Source organism: Bos taurus, chromosome 29 (assembly GCF_002263795.3).
Source record: "Bos taurus isolate L1 Dominette 01449 registration number 42190680 breed Hereford chromosome 29, ARS-UCD2.0, whole genome shotgun sequence".
Classification (NCBI taxonomy): domain Eukaryota; kingdom Metazoa; phylum Chordata; class Mammalia; order Artiodactyla; family Bovidae; genus Bos; species Bos taurus.
This window is the reverse complement of record NC_037356.1, coordinates 2,053,991-2,074,718: the sequence shown is the minus strand read 5'-3', so window position 1 is coordinate 2,074,718 and position 20,728 is coordinate 2,053,991. Positions and strand designations below refer to the sequence as shown.

The 20,728-nt window shown below is 45.7% G+C and overlaps 1 protein-coding gene across 2 annotated transcripts in view; it reads left to right on the top strand.

Moving 5' to 3' along the window:
- FAT3 (FAT atypical cadherin 3) overlaps positions 1–20,728 on the top strand; it is a 645,819-nt gene that overhangs the window by 562,757 nt on the left and 62,334 nt on the right. For both annotated transcript variants that reach the window (XM_024987225.2, NM_001206882.2), the window contains exons 13-17: positions 3,884–4,273; positions 10,781–10,995; positions 12,175–12,312; positions 13,535–13,678; positions 19,473–19,670. In XM_024987225.2, the coding sequence (XP_024842993.1) occupies positions 3,884–4,273; positions 10,781–10,995; positions 12,175–12,312; positions 13,535–13,678; positions 19,473–19,670 (1,085 nt within the window). The remainder of the gene's footprint in view (positions 1–3,883; positions 4,274–10,780; positions 10,996–12,174; positions 12,313–13,534; positions 13,679–19,472; positions 19,671–20,728) is intronic.

The following is a 20,728-nucleotide window of genomic DNA, read 5'->3' as shown; positions in this document are numbered from 1 at the left end:
GGCTTAAGGGAAATTGTACACTGAGGGAATAAAATGTTTACCTCTTATTAATGCCAAAGGCTTGTCCCCATGGTGAGATGCTATAAGAGAAAACAGCACATATGTAGGTCCTCCCTCTAAGAGCTTATATTCTAAGGATCTGTGATTCACAAAAGACATTTTCAGGTAGCTGTCATACTGTCTTCATTAAGAGCATTTAGGACAACATGATGCTTTTCCACCCATGAATTTGTTCTATTTTGCTTATAAACTATAACTCCTAGAGACTTGGAGGCTTATAATAAACCATTTTGAAGTGCTGAAATCCTAGGATAAAAATAGTATAATCAATCTTCAGAACCGAAAGTTGATCCAATCATCATTCACTGATTTGTTGGTTGTTAATGGATATTTCCTGGTTTGTATGTTTTAGCTTTAGTATATATTAAGGTAAAATGACATTTTGATAACGAAGGGCATTTCTTTGAGTCATAGAACTAGAAACCACGCTCTGACGAAATCTCTCCTTCTTTGTTGGGATGCTCTAGATTTGCTGGCCATTGGATTTCTTTTTTTTTTTTTTTTTTTATTCCCTTATGATCACATCCATTTATGGCTCTGCTGGCTCTCTGAATGCTGATGACCTTTCAAAATATAACTCCAGTTTGGACCTCTCCTCTGATCTCCAGCCTCCTGTACAAACTTTCTACTTGAATCTCCACTTTAATATAAAATGCCCATCTCGCACTCAGTCTATCCCAATGGGGCCCATGATCTTTTGATCAGATTTTAGTCCTCCTTCAGCCCTCTTCATGGCATGTGTGTGTGCTAAGTCACTTCAGTTGTGTCCAACTCTGCAATCCTATAGACTGTAGTCCACCAGGCTCCTCTGTCCATAGGATTCTCCAGGCAAGAACACTGGAGTGGGTTACCATTTCCTCCTCCAGGGGAATCTTTCCAACCCAGAGATCAAACCCAAGTCTCTCACGTCTCCTGCATTGGCAAGCGCATTCTTTATCACTGGTGCCACCTGGGAAGCCCTTCATGGTAGCTGATGAAAACATCATCTTTTCAGTGGCTCAGACGAAAACCCAAGAGTCATTCTGGGATCTTCTCTGACATTTACATCCATGCCCTGCCAGCTCCGTCTGTTTTCCTCATCTCTGAATTCTGAATTCATTCGGGCCCCTCACTTCTCACTCCTGCCTGTTCAGAGTACACCTGGATCCTGACTGCCTCGCACCCCCAGCTCCACCGTCTGTCCCAGCTGCCCTTATCACTGCCCGTCTTCCTGCAGGGACTGCCAGCAGGTCTCCACTTCCTGTCTTTTTGCTTGTTTCTACATTTTATTGGGGCATAGTTGCTTCACAATGTTGCCTATTTAATAATTAATATTAATAGCTTCTACTCTTCAGCAAAGTGAATCAGCTATATATAAACATATATCCCCTCTTTTTTGAATTTCCTTCCCATTCAGGTTACCACAGAGCACCAAGTAGGGCTCCCCAAGCTATCCAGTAGGTTCCCGTTAGTTATCTATTTTGTACATAGCATCAACAGCGTGTATATGTCCATCCTAGTCCCAATTTATCCCACCCCAACTCCCCATTTGTCCCCTTAGCATCCATACATTTGTTTTCTATGTTTGCAGCTCTGTTTCTCTATTGCAGATGAGATCATCTGTACCATATTTCTAGATTCCACGTATATGCATTAATATCCAATATTTGTTTTTCTCTTTCTGACTCACTTCACTCTAGGTCCATCCACACCCCTACAAATGGCCCAATTTCATTCCTTTTATGGCTGAGTAATATTCCATTGTATATATGTGCTGTATCTGTTTTATCCATTCCTCTCTTGATGCCGACTTCCGTTGCCTGTGTGTCTTGACTGTTGTATATAGCACTGCTCTGGACACTGGGAGGCCTGTGTCTCTTCTGCCTCCTGTCTTGCTGTTCTGTTTAGCACCAGCCGCCTGAGCGCCTGTGAATAGCTGAGTCACATCACGTGCCTCCTCCTCAGAGGCACCAGGCCTCCCACCTCACCACCGGGACCACCGCCCGTGAAATCTGCCCCATGCAGTCAGCGCCCTGCTCTCGCCTCCCCACTCTCCCTCCTCCCACCGCCTCCCCCTCCTCCCTCTGCCTTCCCCTCCTCCTCTCGCGTCTCACCTCCTCCTCCCACTTCTCCCTCCCTCCACGTCCCCTTCCTCCTCCCACGTCTCCCTCCTCCCGCGTCCCCCTCCTCCCCCCGCGTCTCTGCTCCTCCTCCTGCATCTCCTTACCCCCGCTCCCCCTCCTCCTCCCACGTCTCCCTCCTCCCGCATCTCCTTCCTCCTGTGTCCCCTTCCTCCTCCCACGTCTCTCTTCCTCCCGCATCTCCTTACCGCCGCATCCCCTTCCTCCTCCCACGTCTCCCTCCTCCCGCATCTCCTTCCTCCGCCCACGTCTCTCCTCCTCCTCCCACGTCTCCCTACGCCTCCACGTCTTCCTCCTCCCCCCATGTCTCCCTCCTCACCCAGTCTCCCTCCTCCCCCTGCGTCTCTGCCTCCTCCTCCCGCGTCTCCCTCCCCCTGCGTCCCCTTCCTCCTCCCACATCTCCCTCCTCCCGCGTCTCCCTTCTCCTGCCTCTCTCTCCTCCCACATCTCCCTCCTCCCACGTCCTCCTCCTCCCGTGTCTCCCTCCTCCCGCGTCCCCCTCCTCCCACGTCCCCCTCCTCCCTCATCCCCCTCCTCCCACGTCTCCCTCCTCCTACCTCTCCCTCCTCCCGTGTCTCTCTACCTCCAAGTGTCTCTCCTCAGCTCTGGTTACGCCAATGCACTCCCGCATCTCCTCAGTCACACCAGCCTGACTCACGAACGCCCCTGCTCCCAGGGGTCCCCACCTGCCATCTCTTCCCCAGATGTCTGTGCTGCCCCCTCCTTCCCTCCTTTGCATCTTCACTCAAGTACAAACTTCCCACCGCTGTATTGAAATAACCACCCCCTTCCCTCCAGCTCCCAAGCTCCCTCTCCCCCAGCACTCATGATCCCCCGACTCACGGCTTCATTTTTCTCCCTTTTCCTCCCTCACATCCCATATATTTTACATTCATTGTTCTTGTTCGTGTCTTATTTACACTCACTAGAATGTAATATTTTCCTTCATGAAATGTCAGACCCTTACCATTATGGGACTCTCTAGCCCCTAGAATAATGTCTGATAGATTCTAGATAAAAATGTGTCAAAGTAATTAATTCATTAATTTATACTTCTCTTTCTGTGGCACATCTTGACCCTTATACTTATTGGTATCTTAGAGTTTAAATTCATGGGATTCTTTAATATATTAAGAAGATTCAACCATTTCTTTTTTTTTTTTTTAAGGATCCTGGCTTGTTTATTAGAAGATATGTGGTAATCCTCAGTAGAATAGTTTCAGATGGGGATTATAAATATATAAAGAAATTGGTCGAGGGTTTGAATAATTATAGCCTATATATTCTTTCCTCTTTCCAAATCATTTTCATCTTATTTGACATAGGCAGGTAAGAAAGAATGTGACTTCTGGAAACCACAATAGCCAAAAGAATTGAAGTCAGTCTCTCTAACATGATCAAGACAGCTAGTCAGTTATTTGAAAACATTAGTTAAAGACTTATAGCAGCGTGACGCCTGCAAGGCATTCTGCTTTAGATCCAGCTCTTTCTGATTTTCGAGGCCAGTGTTTTCCATTTCTTTACCGTTTGGTCTGGGTGTATATATTTTACAAGCTGAACTTGCTGTGGGACCGAAGCTGTAGGAACCATGCTACAGCTCCCGTGTTCCTTTGCGTGCCCCTTAGACAGTTGGCAGAGCCGTCCTCCTCTGCAGAGGGCGTCCGGCCACGCCCCTGTTCACGCCCGCCCTCTGTCTCCCACAGGCGTCAACAGGAAGGTCGTGTACTCCCTGGCCGACTCGGCCAATGGGTTCTTCTCCGTGGACAGCTCGTCCGGCATCGTCGTCCTGGAGCGCCCACTGGACCGAGAGCAGCAGTCCTCCTACACCCTTCGCGTGCAGGCCACCGACCAAAGCCCAGGCCGGGCGCTGTCCTCTCTGGCCACCATCAGCATCACCGTCCTGGACGTCAACGACAACCCCCCTGTGTTCGAGAGGAGGGACTACCTGGTGTCGGTGCCTGAGGACACCTCCCCTGGTACCCAAGTCCTTGCTGTTTTTGCCACCAGCAAAGATATAGGCACAAATGCTGAGATTACCTATCTCATCCGGTCTGGAAATGAGCAGGGGAAATTTAGGATCAATCCAAAGACAGGTGGGTAAACAGCAACCTACTTAGCATGCAAGGCTTTGCCATAGCCTGCTTCTCCTCCTGGCCCTTTCTAATCAATCACCCTTCTGAGTGGACCAACAGATCTCCTGGCAGGACCCACACCCAGACTCCAGAGTGCCCTGTGATGCTCTGTTCTAAGGATGAAGTGAAGCTGCTCAGTCACATCCAACTCTTTGCAACCCCATGAACCTGTCAGGCTCCTCTGTCCATGGGATTCTCCAGGCAAGAATACTGGAGTGGGTTGCCATTTCCCTCTCCAAGGGCTAGAATCAAACACAGTGGCCATTCCAGCTGGCTGGGTGCTGAGTTGAGAAGGTCTCAAGGTGACCATGCTGATCACTCTTTAATGTCTGCCTTGGGAGGTGACCAGAGACCCACAGCCTGAGTGCGGACAGGCCAAGTGGAGGCGAATCTCCAGGAGCACTTCACACAGAAAGACATACAGCCCAAGTTAACACAACAAGCCAACAGAAAAGAGAGATACCCAATCAAACTCTTAGGCTCCGTCTGCAAATACTATCTCCCCATCTTGAACCACACTACTCCTCCTGAGCTTTCCTACCTGAAAAATCCTAAGGCAAACCTACAGGCCAAGGATTTGCCCCGTGAGCCCACAGCATGGAGCTGAAATTTGGCAGGGGGCATCCTTAGAAATTCCCTCATGGCTCAGCCAATCAGGAGTCTGCCTGCAATGCAGGAGACCCGGGTTTGATCCCTGAGTACACCCCACTCCAGTATTCTTGCCTGGAACATCCCACGAATGGAGGCAGCTGGTCCATGGGGTCGCAAAGAGCTGAACATGACTGAGCCACTAACATGTTCACTTTCACTCCTCCTGGCCAGAGCACTTCCATTTCTCACCATACCCTTTGCAAACTTGGGGTATGATGCAGCATCCCCTGGGGAAAAGATGTCTAGAGAGAAACCAAGAGAACAAAAATAGAACCCCAGGGCTTTCTTTTCCTGATGGAGTTAATATGCATTAAGGCTACTTTGAGTAAATGAAGATGGTAATTCAGAAAAAAATTTGCCTGATCTTTGAAAAGTAAACATGCTCATCCTTTTATTTTCATAGTGTTTATATCAATGTTCTCCAAGCTCTTTCATCAGTTCAGTTCAGTTCAGTTCAGTCGCTCAGTCGTGTCCGACTCTTTGTGACCCCATGAATCGCAGCACACCAGGCCTCCCTGTCCATCACCAACTCCTGGAGTTCACCCAGACTCACATCCATCGAGTCAGTGATGCCATCCAGCCATCTCATCCTCTGTCGTCCCCTTCTCCTCCTGCCCCCAATCCCTCACAGCATTAGAGTCTTTTCCAATGAGTTAACTCTTTGCATGAGGTGGCCAAAGTACTGGAGTTTCAACTTTAGCATCATTCCTTCCAAAGAAATCCCAGGGCTGATCTCCTTCAGAATGGACTGGTTGGATCTCCTTGCAGTCCAAGAGACTCTCAAGAGTCTTCTCCAGCACCACAGTTCAAAAGCATCAATTCTTTGGCACTCAGCTTTCTTCACAGTCCAACTCTCACATCCATACATGATCACAGGAAAAACCATAGCCTTGACTAGATGAACCTTTGTTGGCAAAGTAATGTCTCTGCTTTTCAATATGCTATCCAGGTTGGTCATAACTTTCCTTCCAAGGAGTAAGCGTCTTTTAATTTCATGGCTGCAGTCACCATCTGCAGTGATTTTGGAGCCCAGAAAAATAAAGTCTGACACTGTTTCCACTGTTTCCCCATCTATTTCCCATAAAGTGATGGGACCGGATGCCATGATCTTCATTTTCTGAATGTTGATCTTTAAGCCAACTTTTTCATTCTCCTCTTTCACTTTCATCAAGAGGCTTTTGAGTTCCTCTTCACTTTCTGCCATAAGGGTGGTGTCATCTGCATATCTGAGGTTATTGATATTTCTCCCAGCAATCTTGATTCCAGCTTGTGCTTCTTCCAGCCCGGCATTTCTCATGATGTACTCTGAATAGAAGTTAAATAAGCAGGGTGACAATATACAGCCCTGACGTACTCCTTTTCCTATTTGGAACCAATCTGTTGTTCCATGTCCAGTTCTAACTGTTGCTTTCTGACCTGTATACAGATTTCTCAAGAGGCAGGTCAGGTGGTCTGGTATTCTCATCTCTTTCAGAATTTTCCACAGTTTATTGTGATCCACACAAAGGCTTTGGCATAGTCAATAAAGCAGAAATAGATGTTTTTCTGGAACTCTCTTGCTTTTTCCATGATCCAGTGGATGTTGGCAATTTGATCTCTGGTTCCTCTGCCTTTTCTAAAACCAGCTTGAACATCAGGAAGTTCACGGTTCACATATTGCTGAAGCCTGGCTTGGAGAATTTTGAGCATTACTTTCCTAGCGTGTGAGATGAATGCAATTGTGTGGTAGTTTGTACATTCTTTGGCATTGCCTTTCTTTGGGATTGGAATGAAAACTGCCCTTTTCCAGTCCTGTGGCCACTGCTGAGTTTTCCAAATTTGCTGGCATATTGAGTGCAGCACTTTCACAGCATCATCTTTCACGATTTGAAAGAGCTCAACTGGAATTCCATCACCTCCACTAGCTTTGTTCATAGTGATGCTTTCTAAGGCCCACTTGACATCACGTTCCAGGATGTCTGGCTCTAGGTCAGTGATCACACCATTGTGATTATCTGGGTTGTGAAGATCTTTTTTGTACAGTTTTTCTGTGTATTCTTGCCACCTCTTCTTAATATCTTCTGCTTCTGTTAGGTCCATACCATTTCTGTCCTTTATCGAGCCCATCTTTGCATGAAATGTTCCCTTGGTATCTCTAATTTCTTGAAGAGATCTCTAGTATTTCCCATTCTGTTGTTTTCCTCTATTTCTTTGCATTGATCACTGAGGAAGGCTTTCTTATCTCTTCTTGCTATTCTTTGGAACTCTGCATTCAGATGTTTATATCTTTCCTTTTCTCCTTTGCTTTTCGCTTCTCTTCTTTTCACAGCTATTTGTAAGGCCTCCCCAGACAGCCATTTTGCTTTTTTGCATTTCTTTTCCATGGGCATGGTCTTGATCCCTGTCTCCTGTACAATGTCACAAACCTCATTCCATAGTTCATCAGGCACTCTATCTATCAGATCTAGGCCCTTAAATCTATTTCTCACTTCCACTGTATAATCATAAGGGATTTGATTTAGGTCATACCTGAATGATCTAGTGATTTTCCCTACTTTCTTCATTTTAAGTCTGAATTTGGCAATAAGGAGTTCATGGTCTGAGCCACAGTCAGCTCCTGGTCTTGTTTCTGCTGACTGTATAGAGCTTCTCCATTTTTGGCTGCAAAGAATATAATCAGTCTGATTTCAGTGTTGACCATCTGGTGATGTCCATGTATAGAGTCTTCTCTTGTGTTGTTGGAAGAGGGTGTTTGTTATGACCAGTGCATTTTCTTGACAAAACTCTATTAGTTTTTGCCCTGCTTCATTCCGTATTCCAAGGCCAAATTTGCCTGTTACTCCAGGTGTTTCTTGACTTCCTACTTTTGCATTCAAGTCCCCTATAATGAAAAGGACATCTTTTTTGGGTGTTAGTTCTCAAAGGTCTTGTAGGTCTTCATAAAACCGTTCAACTTCAGCTTCTTCAGCGTTACTGGTTGGGGCATAGACTTGGATTACTGTGCTATTGAATGGTTTGCCTTGGAAACGAACAGAGATCATTCTGTCGTTTTTGAGATTGCATCCAAGTACTGCATTTCAGACTCTTCTGTTGACCATGATGGCTACTCCATTTCTTCTGAGGGATTCCTGCCCACAGTAGTAGAGATAATGGTCATCTGAGTTAAATTCACCCATTCCAGTCCATTTTAGTTTGCTGATTTCTAGAATGTCAACTTTCACTCTTAACATGTCTTGTTTGACCACTTCCAGTTTGCCTTGATTCATGGACCTGACATTCCAGGTTCCTATGCAATATTGCTCTTTACAGCATCGGACCTTGCTCCTATCCCCAGTCACATCCACAGCTGGGTATTCTTTTTGCTTTGGCTCCATCCCCTTCACTCTTTCTGGCCATTTTCATTTGTTTACCTCCCCCCCATGAATGAGCAAGGCAGTCCCTTATTCACAGATAAGAAAAATGAGTCTCTGACACCTTCTGGCCATTGGACATAATCCCCTTGTAACTCAAGGAATATGTGCTTCTTGAGCCAGAGGGTAAAGAAGATCCATTTTCTGTTGGATAATCCAGTAACTATGAACAAGAAACTATCATAATTAGCACTGTCATCTAATATGGCAAATATGCCAGACTCCTGTTGTTTACCGATTCCTGCTAGTTATCTCCCTCTTTTTCCATATGAGAAAATCAGCTTCAGGGAGGTTAAATAATTCCTCCAGTGAGAGTAAGTGGGGATGGGAGTGGGGAATCCAGAATTTGAATTCAGATCTTCCTGACTCTGGGATACATTCTCTAACCTCTACGTAACACAGCTATGCCGTGAGGGTGAAAAAATTGGAGAAGATATAGTCCCCACCCTTAGAATGGGAGGGTGAAAACTAATGAAAGGATTGCAGTAGCTGCTTCTCCCAGCAGTAACCCTGCTTATTAAGGTCATTACTTCAAATTAAAATGTGTGGGAGTTTTCCTCATTTAAATATGTGTTAGCCTTAGCTTGTCTAGTTATGACCATTGTATATGAATACCATGAGGAAGTGGTTAAGTACTGTTTAAATATGACTCTGGATTACGAGACTGGGATGTAAAATAAAGCGCTAGAGGTGGTAATTGCTAAGAAAACTTAATTATGGCAAGAAAGAGGCCCTTGTTATCAGTATGACTTCTGCTTCTCACCTTAGGTAGAGGCAGCCTTAGCCGCTAGAGACGCTGCCTGTCTGGAAAGAGAACGAACGAAATGTACTCACCTTGATGTCAGTGACTCTTTTCCAGGTGAAAGTGTTAGTTGTTCAGCCGTGTCCAACTGCGACCCCATGGACTGTAGCCCCCCAAGCTCCTCTGTCCATGGGATTCTCCAGGCGAGAATACCGGAGAGGGTAGCCGTTCCCTTCTCCAGGGGATCTTCCCTACCCAGGGGTTGAACCCGGGTCTCCCGCACTGCAGGCGGGTTCTTTACCATCTGAGTCACCAGGGAAATGCCCTTGAGAACTTCCCTGCAAACGGCACAGTGATCAACTACCAACTGCGGAGCTCAGGACTAGGTTGCCCACCAGAAAGGACTAGGATGGATGGGAAAGAGAACTCAGGGAGCCCATTGTGAGGGTGCCACCCAGCTAGCTGCTTTCACCTTTTTTATCTGCTTAAATAACTGTACCATGAGTGTTGGGCTTCCCTGATAACTCAGTTGGTAAAGAATCCGCCTGCAGTGCAGGAAACCCCAGTTCAATTCCTGGGTAGGGAAGATCAACTGGAGAAGGGATAGGCTACCCACTCCAGTATTCTTGGGCTTCCCCTGTGGCTCTGCTGGTAAAGAATCTGCCTGCAATGCAGGAGACCTGGGTTGGGATGATCCCCTGGAGAAGGGAAAGGCTACCTACTCCAGTATTCTGGCCTGGAGAATTCCATGGACTGTATGGACCATGGGGTCGCAAAGAGTCTGACAAGACTAAGCGACTTTCACTTTCACTTTCATGAGTGTTAGCTCTTCTCTGTAGTTGTGGACACTAAACTCACACTTCTTTTGGTTACAGATTCCCAAGTGTTTCCTTCTCCAGCATGTTACAGTATCCTTAACTTTCTTTGTCCTCTTTGTGACCTAAAAGTTTTAGATAAGCACATTGTGAGTAGATAAGGCACCTTAGTGGGTAATTCAATTTAAGACTTAGGTGAAGTTCACAAGTATATACTAACTGGTCCTTCCCAGGTGGTGCTACTGGTAAAGAACCTGTCTGTGAATGCAGGAGATATAGAGACGGGGGTTCAATCCCTGGGTGGGGAAGATCCCCTGGAGGAGGAAATGGCAACCCACTCCAGTATTCTTTCCTGGAAAATCCCATGGACAGAGGAGCCTGGTGGGTTACAGTCCATAGTGTCGTACAGAATCGGACACGACAGAAGTGACTTAGCACACACACACATACACTAACTGATGAGGGTTGAGGTCATAGAATCACATTGATGCATCTTGGCTCAGTCTCAGTCTGCTTGGTCTTCTGGAGGAATCCTGGGGAGACATTTCTGGGGGCCGCTTGCTCCTGCCCCTCTTCCCATAAGGGTGAATAATGCCAGAGATTTCCAGCTGCTTGAGGGGTTCTGACACTGTTGCAGAAATAAACAAAGACTCGATTTCTTCAGTGTTGTGTCTGATGGGTAGCTGTGTTTTAAATGACAGCGTTAATCAGACTTTGGGATGCTTTCAGCAGGCATTAAATAAACAAATTCCTGAATATCTCAGTCTTGGCTGGAGACGATGTCACAGATATTACCATGATTGTGGAGCTGCTGACCAGAGTGTTTCTTTTTTTCCTGATTAAATCTAAAACTCCCCATTTTTCTTCAAAGGGGGTATTTCTGTATCTGAGGCCCTGGACTATGAATTATGCAGAAAGTTTTACCTCATGGTGGAAGCGAAAGATGGCGGGACACCTGCCCTCAGCGCTGTGACCACTGTCGGCATCAACCTCACGGATGTGAATGACAACCCTCCCGAGTTCAGCCAGGACGTGTACAGTGCTGTCATAAGTGAAGACGCCTTGGTCGGGGACTCAGTCATTTTGGTAGGTGCCAGAAGGAGGTCTAGGTATTTCGGATGAATGATTTCAAGAGAGTGAAAAAGTGAGCAAAGTCCATCTTGGATTATCTTCACACTTTCTCCTTTCAGGCTCCCTTTGGTCCCCAAGAACTCTACTCAGACACCAGTCTTTCAGCTGCTCCTCCCCCATTCTGCCTGTTAGAGAGGGTCTGATAAGTTCATTTACAGCAAGGGGTAGGCGATCTTTAACCACTTTCCTCCCAGGAGTGGACGTTTTTCAAGGAAACAAAACAGACTGTGGAATTAATTCCTAATAGCTGCTATAAGTTTGTAACTTAGATGACAAGTCTGAGGACAGAAAAAAATTATTTCCACCTCCCCCACACCAAACACGCGCGCACACACACATACACACACACGGTAAGGCAGCTACAAATAGGATCAAGCTTAAGATCGATTGGCCACTCTTAGAGGAGCTCTTTCTGGAAGGAACTTTTTTCTAATAGCAGTAAGAGCATGTGTTAGGAGAACACAGGTTCTCTTAGATATAAAAGTTACATCGGGAAACAGGGAGCCCCGTCCTCAGGACCCTCACCACCCCTAAGCTGCAGGGGTGCCTTCCTGACTCCTGCAGCACCAAGTTGGAGATGTTCCTTTACACCTCCCTGGTAGACCCTGCAGGCCCTCTCTCCTGGGACCTGGAACTATATGAGACTATTTCTGTACATACAAATGCCAAATCAGCAACTCAGAGCAGGAGACAGTGGGTCTGCATGTTAGCCGTGTGGAAAAAGAAGTTCTCTTGGACTTCCTTAACATGGAAGTGCCTAGGTTTACAAAACATCCAACTCAGTGGCAGAGATCATTGTTTTGCAGAATTGGGAAAGAATTACTGAAGTATCCCTATCAGTTAGTTTGGGGTCTGTCTTAACTGGCTCAAGGCCTGAGGAAAATCAGGCCTAACAAGCATCAGGCTGCATTCAGATGAAAATGAAGAGAAATAAAATAACAGTTCCAGTAATGGTGCTTTCCTTCTTAGGCTAACCCAAAATCTCTCCCCCTGGGGCCTGATTGCTGGCACTGGTGAGCAATGCACCCAAGAAACCGGTCAGAGCAGTGCCCATTTGTAAAGACCTGGACCCTAAGAATAAACCTTTTCTGGGTCTCCCCTGTCATATCTTTGTTTTGTTTGTGTCCTGTGAAGCTAATAGCAGAAGATGCAGACAGCCAGCCCAATGGACAGATTCGTTTTTCCATTGTGAATGGAGACCGGGATAATGAATTTGCTGTGGATCCTGTCTTGGGACTTGTGAAAGTTAAGAAGAAATTGGACCGGGAACGGGTAAGCTAGTTCAGGCCTGCTCCCTTCCCATCCACGATCCCCACCCCCTTCACTGAAATCAGGCATGGATTCTGTGAGTATAAGTAGGGAGGTTCTCCATTCTAAATGGGCTTCCCAGGTGGCTCAGTGGTAAAGAATCTACCTGTCAATGCAGGAGCTGCAGAGACACGATTTTGATACCTGGATTGGGACGATCCCCTGGAGAAGGAAATGGCAGCCCACTCCAGTATTCTTGCCTGGGAAATCCCATGGACAGAGGAGCCTGGCGGGCTACACAGGACACAGGACTGCTACAGTCCATGGGGTGGCAAAAAGTTAAACAGAGCTGAGCAACTGAGCGTGCGAGCACTCTCCAGTCTAAATAATGGGAGTAAATAGAAATGGGCTGAAATGCAGCAGGGAATATTTGCATTAAAACCTTTGAAAGAACTTGCTGCCAATAGATACTGATGGTTTCTTATTTAGGGAAGTTTTAAAGAAAAAGCGAAAGTGTATATTTCTGAATGGTTTGAATTTCTGTCCTTCCAAAGCAAGAAGGCAGAAAAGTACATTCAGCATTGGGATTCTGTGGTCCTGATTTCATGAGCAGCATTGGCCCTAAGTGAGCAGACACAAAAGGACTACCTGAAGGTATCTAGGTTAGAAAGAATGATTCAGAAGATTCCTCTGTCAAGGTGAAACCAAGTTTCTAAACATTGTCTTTTTTGACCAAAAATGTGTTTTCAAAGTGAAGTTAAAATACGGAAAAAGATGCCATAGACGTGATGCTTAGAAAGATCTCACTGTGTGATAGAGCCCCATAAGGTACTCCCGAAGTATCAAAACTGATACATGAGACAGATCAGTGGTGACAACTGTTGTGATTTAAACAAAGGCCAAGGGCCGTGCTTCTAAACAGGAGCGATGTACCTCCAGGGGACATCTGGCAATATTTGGGAGATATTTTTGTTTCTGACAAATGGTCAGAGGCAATATTGACTTCTAGTGGGTAGAGACTAGGGGTGCTGCTAAACATCCTACAATGCACAGATCATCCCCTGGCAACAAAGAATGATCTGGCTCCAAATGCCAGCTCGTGCCCAGGTTGAGAAACCTGGTCCAAAGACTTAAAGCAAACACAGCTCATCTTTAGCAGAGCATAGCAAGCCCAAAGCACCTCTGTGTGGGCCCGGAAGGAAGCAGACACCATGATCTTTACTGTGGGCCCTTTGTGCTTTGGTAGGTGTCTGGATACTCCCTGCTTGTCCAGGCAGTAGACAGCGGCATGCCTGCAATGTCCTCAACTGCCACTGTCAACATCGATATTTCTGATGTGAATGACAACAGCCCAGTCTTTACACCTGCTAACGCTACCGCTGTGATTCAGGTAAGCAAATCTGGCCTGCCAGGCACCTGTGCTGATTCACTCAGCCTCCATCCTCTGCTGTGGTTTCCTTGTCATGGCTTACTCTTGTTTCTGCCTAATATCAACTCATCACATCATTTGTTGTTCTTGTTTGGTCCCTAAGTCGTGTCTGACTCTTTGCGACCCCATGGAGGGCAGTATGCCAGGCTTTCCTGTCCTTCACCATCTCCCAGAGATTCTCAAACTCATATCCGTTGAGTCGATGACGCCCCATCTCATCCTCTGTCGTCCCCTTCTCCTCCTGCCTTCAATCTTTCCCAGCATCAGAGTCTTTCCCAGAGAGTCGGCTCTTCACACCTGATGGCTAAATTATTGGAGTTTCAGCTTCAGCATCAGTCCTTCCAAGGAATATGCAGGGTTGATATCCTTTAGTATTGACTGGTTTGATCTCCTTTCTGTCCAAGGAACTCTCAAGAGTTTCCTTCAGAGCCATAATTTGAAAGCATCAGTTCTCCAGCACTCAACCTTCTTTATAGTCCAACTCTCAGATCCACACATGACTACTGGAAAAACCATACCCTTATGCAAACCTTTATCAGCAGAGTGATTTTAGAACCCAAGAAAATCAAGTCTCTCACTGTTTCCATTATTTCCCCATCTATTTGCCATGAAGTGATGGGACCAGATGCCATGATCTTAGGTTTCTTAATGTTGAGGTTTTTTTTTTTTTAATTTATTTATTTATTTTAATTGGAGGCTAATTACTTTACAATATTGCTGTGGTTTTTGCCACACATTGACATGAATCAGCCATGGGTGTACATGCGTCCCCATCCTGAACCCCTCCTCCCACCTTCCTCCCCATCCCATCCCTCAAGGTCATCCCAGAGCACCAGCCCTGAGCCCCCTGTCTCATGCATAGAACCTGGACTGGTGATCTGTTTCACATTTGATAATATACATGTTTCAATGCTACTCTCTCAAAGCATCCCACCCTTGCCTTCTCCCACAGAGTCCAAAAGTCTGTCCTTTACATCTGTGTCTCTTTTGCTGTCTTGCATACAGGGTCATTGTTACCATCTTTCTAAATTCCATATATATGCATTAATATACTGTTTTGGTAGTTTTCTTTCTGACTTACTTCGCTTTGTATAATAGTTTCCAGTTTCATCCACCTCATTAGAACTGATTCAAATGCATTCTTTTTAATAGCTGAGTAATATTCCATTGTGTACATGTACCACAGCTTTCTTATCCATTTGCCTGCCAATGGACTTCTAGGTTGCTTCCATGTCCTGGCTATTGCAAACAGTGCTGTGATGAACACTGGGGTCCACGTGTCTCTTTCGATTCTGATTTCTTCAGTGTGTATGCCCAGCAGTGGGATTGCTGGGTTGTATGGGAGGTCTGTTTCCAGTTTTTTATGGCATCTCTACACTGTTCTCCATAGTGGCTGTACTAGTTTGCATTCCCACCAACAGTGAAGTGGGTTCCCTTTTCTCCACACCCTCTCCAGCATTTATTGTTTGTAGACTTTTTGATAGCAGCCATTCTGACCAGCGTAAGATGGTACCTCATTGTGGTTTTGACTTGCATTTTTTCTGATAATGAATGATGTTGAGCATCTTTTAATGTGTTTGTTAGCCATCTGTATGTCTGCTTTGGAGAAATGTCTGTTTAGTTCTTTGGCCCATTTTTTGATTGGGTTGTTTATTTTTCTGGAATTGAGCTGCATAAGCTGCTATTATTTTCTCCCATTCTGAAAGCTGTCTTTTCACCTTGCTTATAGTTTCCTTCATTGTGCAAAAGCTTTTCAGTTTAATTAGGTCCCATTTGTTTATTTTTGCTTTTATTTCCATTACTCTGGGAGGTGGGGCATAGAGAATCCTGCTGTGATTTATGTCAGAGAGTGTTTTGCCTATGTTTTCCTCTAGGAGTTTTATAGTTTCTGGACTTACATTTAGGTCTTTAAACCATTTTGAGTTTATCTTTGTGTATGGTGTTAGAAAGTATTCTAGTTTCATTCTTTTACATGCGGCTGTCCAGTTTTCCCAGCACCATGTATTGAATAGGCTGTCTGTGCCCCATTGTATATTCTTGCCTCCTTTATCAAAAATAAGGTGCCTGTAGGTGCATGGGTTTATTTCTGGGCTTTCTATTTTGTTCCATTGGTCTGTGTTTCTGTCTTCATGCCAGTACCATACTGTCTTAATGACTATAGCTCTGTAGTATAGTCTGAAGTCAGGTAGGTTGATTCCTCCAGTTCCATTCTTCTTTCTCAAGATTGCTTTGGCTATTCAAAGTTTTTTTGTATTTCCATACAAATTGTGAAATTATTTGTTCTAGTTCTGTGAAAAACACCATTGGTAGCTTGATAGGGATTGCATTGAATCTCTAGATTGCTTTGGGTAGTATACTCATTTTCACTATATTGATTCTTCCAATCCATGAACATGGTATATTTCTCCATCTATTTGTGTCATCTTTCATTTCTTTCATCAGTGTTTTATAGTTTTCTATATATAGGTCTTTTGTTTCTTTAGGTAGATTTATTCCTAAGTATTTTATTCTTTTTGTTGCAATGGTGAATGAAATTGTTTCCTTAATTTCTCTTTCTGTTTTCTCATTGCTAGTGTATAGGAATGTAATGGATTTCTGTGTGTTAATTTTATATCCTGAAACTTTACTATATTCATTGATTAACTCTAGTAATTTTCTGATGGTGTCTTTAGGGTTTTCTTTGTAGAGGATCATGTCATCTGCAAACAGTGAGAGTTTTATTTCATCTTTTCCAATCTGGATTCCTTTTATTTCTTTTTTTTTCTCTGATTGCTGTGGCTAAAACTTCTAAAACTATGTTGAATAGTAGTGGTAAGAGTGGGCACCCTTGTCTTGTTCCTGACTTTAGGGGAAATGCTTTCAATTTTTCCCCATTGAGGATAATGTTTGCTGTGGGTTTATCATATATGGCTTTTATTATGTTGAGGTATGTTCCTTCTATGGCTGGAATGTTGAGTTTTAAGCCAGCTTTTTCACTGTCCTCTTTCAGCTTCATCAAAAGGCTCTTTAGTTCCTCTTCAATTTCTGCCATTAGGGTGGTGTCATGTGCATATCTGAGGTTGTTGGTATTTCTCCCAGCTGATATGAAAAGAGCCTGATTCTTTCACTGCAACTGATTAATAAACATTGATAAGAAAAAATTCGCCAGTGGGGTTCTCTCAAGTGTCAAGTGCTTTCTGTACATCTGTCCCCATTGTGGCCCAGCCCCTGGTTTAGAGTGAAGGAGGTTAGGATCTGGGAGGTTCAGTAGCTCACCCAAGGTCAGGCAGCTGTAAAGTGCTGGAGTCAGCATTTGAATTCAGGTCTGTCTTCAGAAGAGAGTATTCTCTGCCACAATGACAGGCTGCCTTTAAGCACTTTGTGCTGTTCTAGCAGGGGCTATTGATAGGAACCATCTCGTTTGTTAAAGAGGGATTGGCCATCAGGCTAGAACTGCTCCTCATTAAAATCAGTCTTCCATAAGCAGTTTGTTTAGCACTTTAAGCCCACCTGCTCTCTAAAATTAGACTGCAGGAGACAGTGACTTCCTGCTGGTATTCTGCTCTCAGAGAGAACAACTTTTCATCCTACCTTTTTTATTTTTATTCAAAAGATATCTCATGAACACAAGTCCTAAGCACTGAGCTACTTCCATTTCCTAGCATTTCTAGAAGCTGGAAGCCCGACTTCAGGAGGATCAGGAAACCCAATCCAGGAATACTGTCAGCGTGGAGGATTTATAGGAGACAGGGATGGACAGATGTGTACTGGGATGGCTACAGATATTCTAGGAAATCAGCCTCAGAATCACCCCTACGGGTTCCCAGGGCTTTGTGGGTAGAAGGGGAGATGAGAGTGAGCCAGGTCTCGAGAGACCCCCTTTGGAGCAACATTCAAGACTTTGAGTCTGGCCATCCATAGCCACCCCTCTGCACCCCCAGCCCCGCCCCACTGGGCCCCCCAGGATCAGGCTGAGCATCTCTGCTCCCTTGTCAGCGCTTCCTCAGGGGAACCAGATTCCTTCTCTGGGGGTGTTTGTTTTCCCTCTCCTCTCTGATGCCTTTTCCAGCAGCTGTGTGTGCCTGCCCCTCTGCCACTCTACAGAGCTTGCTCAGGCTCTGATGCCCTCCCCTCACCCCGGCGCCCTATCCCCTCTATGGTTTGCCCCCCCCCCCACCCCTGTCCCCTCGGGGCCACTGTCTCCCCCTCCCCCACTCCACACTAGCCCCATGGAAAACGGGCTCTGCCACAGCAACCTGTGCTTTTATGACACAATCCATCAGCCTGATGGCCTGTCCTCACCCATGCTCCAGGAAGTCAGCCAGGGAGGAACAGAGACTCAGCCCTTGAGCGGTGACCATGGCTCCTGTCCGCAACGTGGCCGTCTGCACTGTATTTCACCCTCCTTCCTCACGTGCGACCCCTCGGGCACACATCCTCTATCCCTCTCTCTTCTGCAGAGGAAATGGCTTTTAGAGAGAGAGCAAACAAATCCATAAATCTATTTGGTGTGGTGCTGAGGCTGCTGTCAGTGTGCACCGGTAAATCTTTGCATGGCTGGGCGTTTCCATGACTGATCCCAGAGAGAGCCGGTGTCTGGTTCCCAGTGACCCAAAGGCCACTTGAGAGGAGAAGCAAATGAGAGGTCTCTGAGGTTTTCCTCACCTCAATCTCTTGCAAAAAAAATAATGCTCCTCCCATTGTTCACCCAAAAATAATTTTCTTTTTCCAACACATGGTTCTTATAAGACAAATTCGGCACCTAAAACGTGAATGCACCCTCCCTGTGCATGACTCCTATCATGCAGGGTGTCACTGTCTCCATCTCTGTGACCCAGACTTGGTTAATCCAAAGTCAATCTCATCAGAAGGCCTGAACTAATGAAGCTGATTCCAGGCCTGCACTCTGGTAATGCTGAAGTCCAGACAGGGCAGAGCAAGGAAACTGGCGCCCAAGCCACTGAGGAATTTAATTTCGTGTTTTCAGAGGACAACCTTGGACCCGAGAAGGAGTGACTAAGAGTCTCTGTGTTTCCATCTGAGATATAAGGCAAAGTTTCAGCAATATAACATTGGCATAAGGACATCTGGGCTTCCTAAACTTCTGATGAAGTTGTAGATGTCTTTTCTCTTCATTCTCTGATTGAGGAATATCCCATCCCCTTTTTCTTCCCTCAAGAAACAGAGGAACTGTGTTCTGATGGGTGGGATTTAAAGCCCTATTTTCCACCCAATACATGCCTTTGTATTTCTACCAGGAAGTTGCCAGTATGTCTCCGTAAAAGTCCAGTATGGTGACACCGTGTCACTGTGTTGGACCTCGGCGTAATCGTGTTGTGACAAGTGTGAGGAAAGATTTTCCATCCCAAAAGGTTGGTGTTTTCTTGCCTCTAGTGGATTTCTGATGCCATCATGAAGGCTGATGAGTACCGTGGATTTCCAGAGCCATCTGGGTGAACTCAGGGCAATTCCGGCCTTTCAAGGACAGATGGAGCCAGGCAGCGTCCTTGGAACCTGCAAAGCAGTTCAAGGCCAAGTCCTTGTGTTCTCACCTGCAGCTCATTGTCTCACGGGGCAGTCTGGGGAGGCAGCCAATGATGGGATGATGCTTACAGACACCAGCATTTTTCAGAAGACGAGATAATATCACAGGGAATCCCTTCCATTAAAAGCTCTGCTTTCTAGCCCAGCACTCTCAGCCGGTAATGATGGGTTTTTTTTAAATGTGCGAAGAGGTGTAATTTTATCTTCCCTTTTAATATACTCTCTTATGCAGGAAAATAAGCCAGTAGGCACCAGCGTTCTGCAGCTCATGGTGACAGACAAAGACTCCTTTCACAATGGGCCTCCCTTCTCCTTCTCTATTTTGTCGGGAAATGAAGAGGAGGCGTTCGTGTTGGACTCGGACGGGATCCTGAGGTCAGCCGTGGTCTTCCAGCACACGGAGTCTCCAGAGTACGTGCTGTGTGTCCAGGTATGGCCTCGTCCTCTACCTGTTGCAGGCCAGCTTCCTCCTCTACTACGGGCTCTGCCCCTTGGTTGTTTTGTTGTTTGTTTTTTGTTTTTCTGTTGAGCAAGTCAACATAATTCATTACCGTGTAGGAGTGTTCCCCTTTTAATCTCAAATTCAATTTCACACCAGTAAAAGAGGCCTCTGTGTGTGAAATTGAACAGGAAGGAAAGGAAGCATCATTGTTGAAAAGGGACTTTCCTGCAGGGTGTGCTGGGCCGACGGTCTCTGGCTTAAATCTGTATTCTGAACACTTCTCAGGCTCCATATGAAGCCCAAGGACAACTCACTGGTCAAGGTTTACTGCTTGGGGGTGGTTGTCATTTAGTTGCTAAGTCATGTCCCACTCATTGCAACCCTATGGACTGTATAGCCTGCCAGGCTCCTCTATCCATGGGATTTTCCAGGCAAGCATACAGGAGTGGGTTGCCATTTCCTTCTCCATTACTTCTTGGTACTGAGAAGTATTTCCCGGATCACCCCACTTGGGAAACGACCAATCCTTGTCCTGGTGTAATGAAGCTATTAATTTTTCATATTAATATTGATATTTTCATATTAATATTTCATGACCTCTGCTTTTTAAGAGACCTCTGCTTGAGCTTCCCAGATGGCACTAGTGGTAAAGAACCCGCCTGCCAATGCAGGAGACATAAGAGACACAAGTTGATCCCTGGGTTGGGAAGATCCCCTGGAGGAAGGCATGGCAACTCACTCCAATGTTCTTGCCTGGAGAATCCCATGGACAGAGGAGCCTGGAGGGCTATAGTCCATAGGATAACAAAGTTGGACATGACTAAAGAGACTTAGCACACCACACTTCTTGGTAAGTTTCCCCAGAGAGGGGAAACAGGAACAGGGACTCGGGTGGCAGTGGCCTCCCAACATTTCAGCTTCCTCAAGGTCGTGATGTCGAATGAAGGGAGACCAAGAGGCGGAAGTGGCAGTTACAGGAAGGGCATGAACAGAAGCAGGAAACGAGAGAGTGCTAAAAAAACCCCTGGTTGCAAATTTTGCCAGTC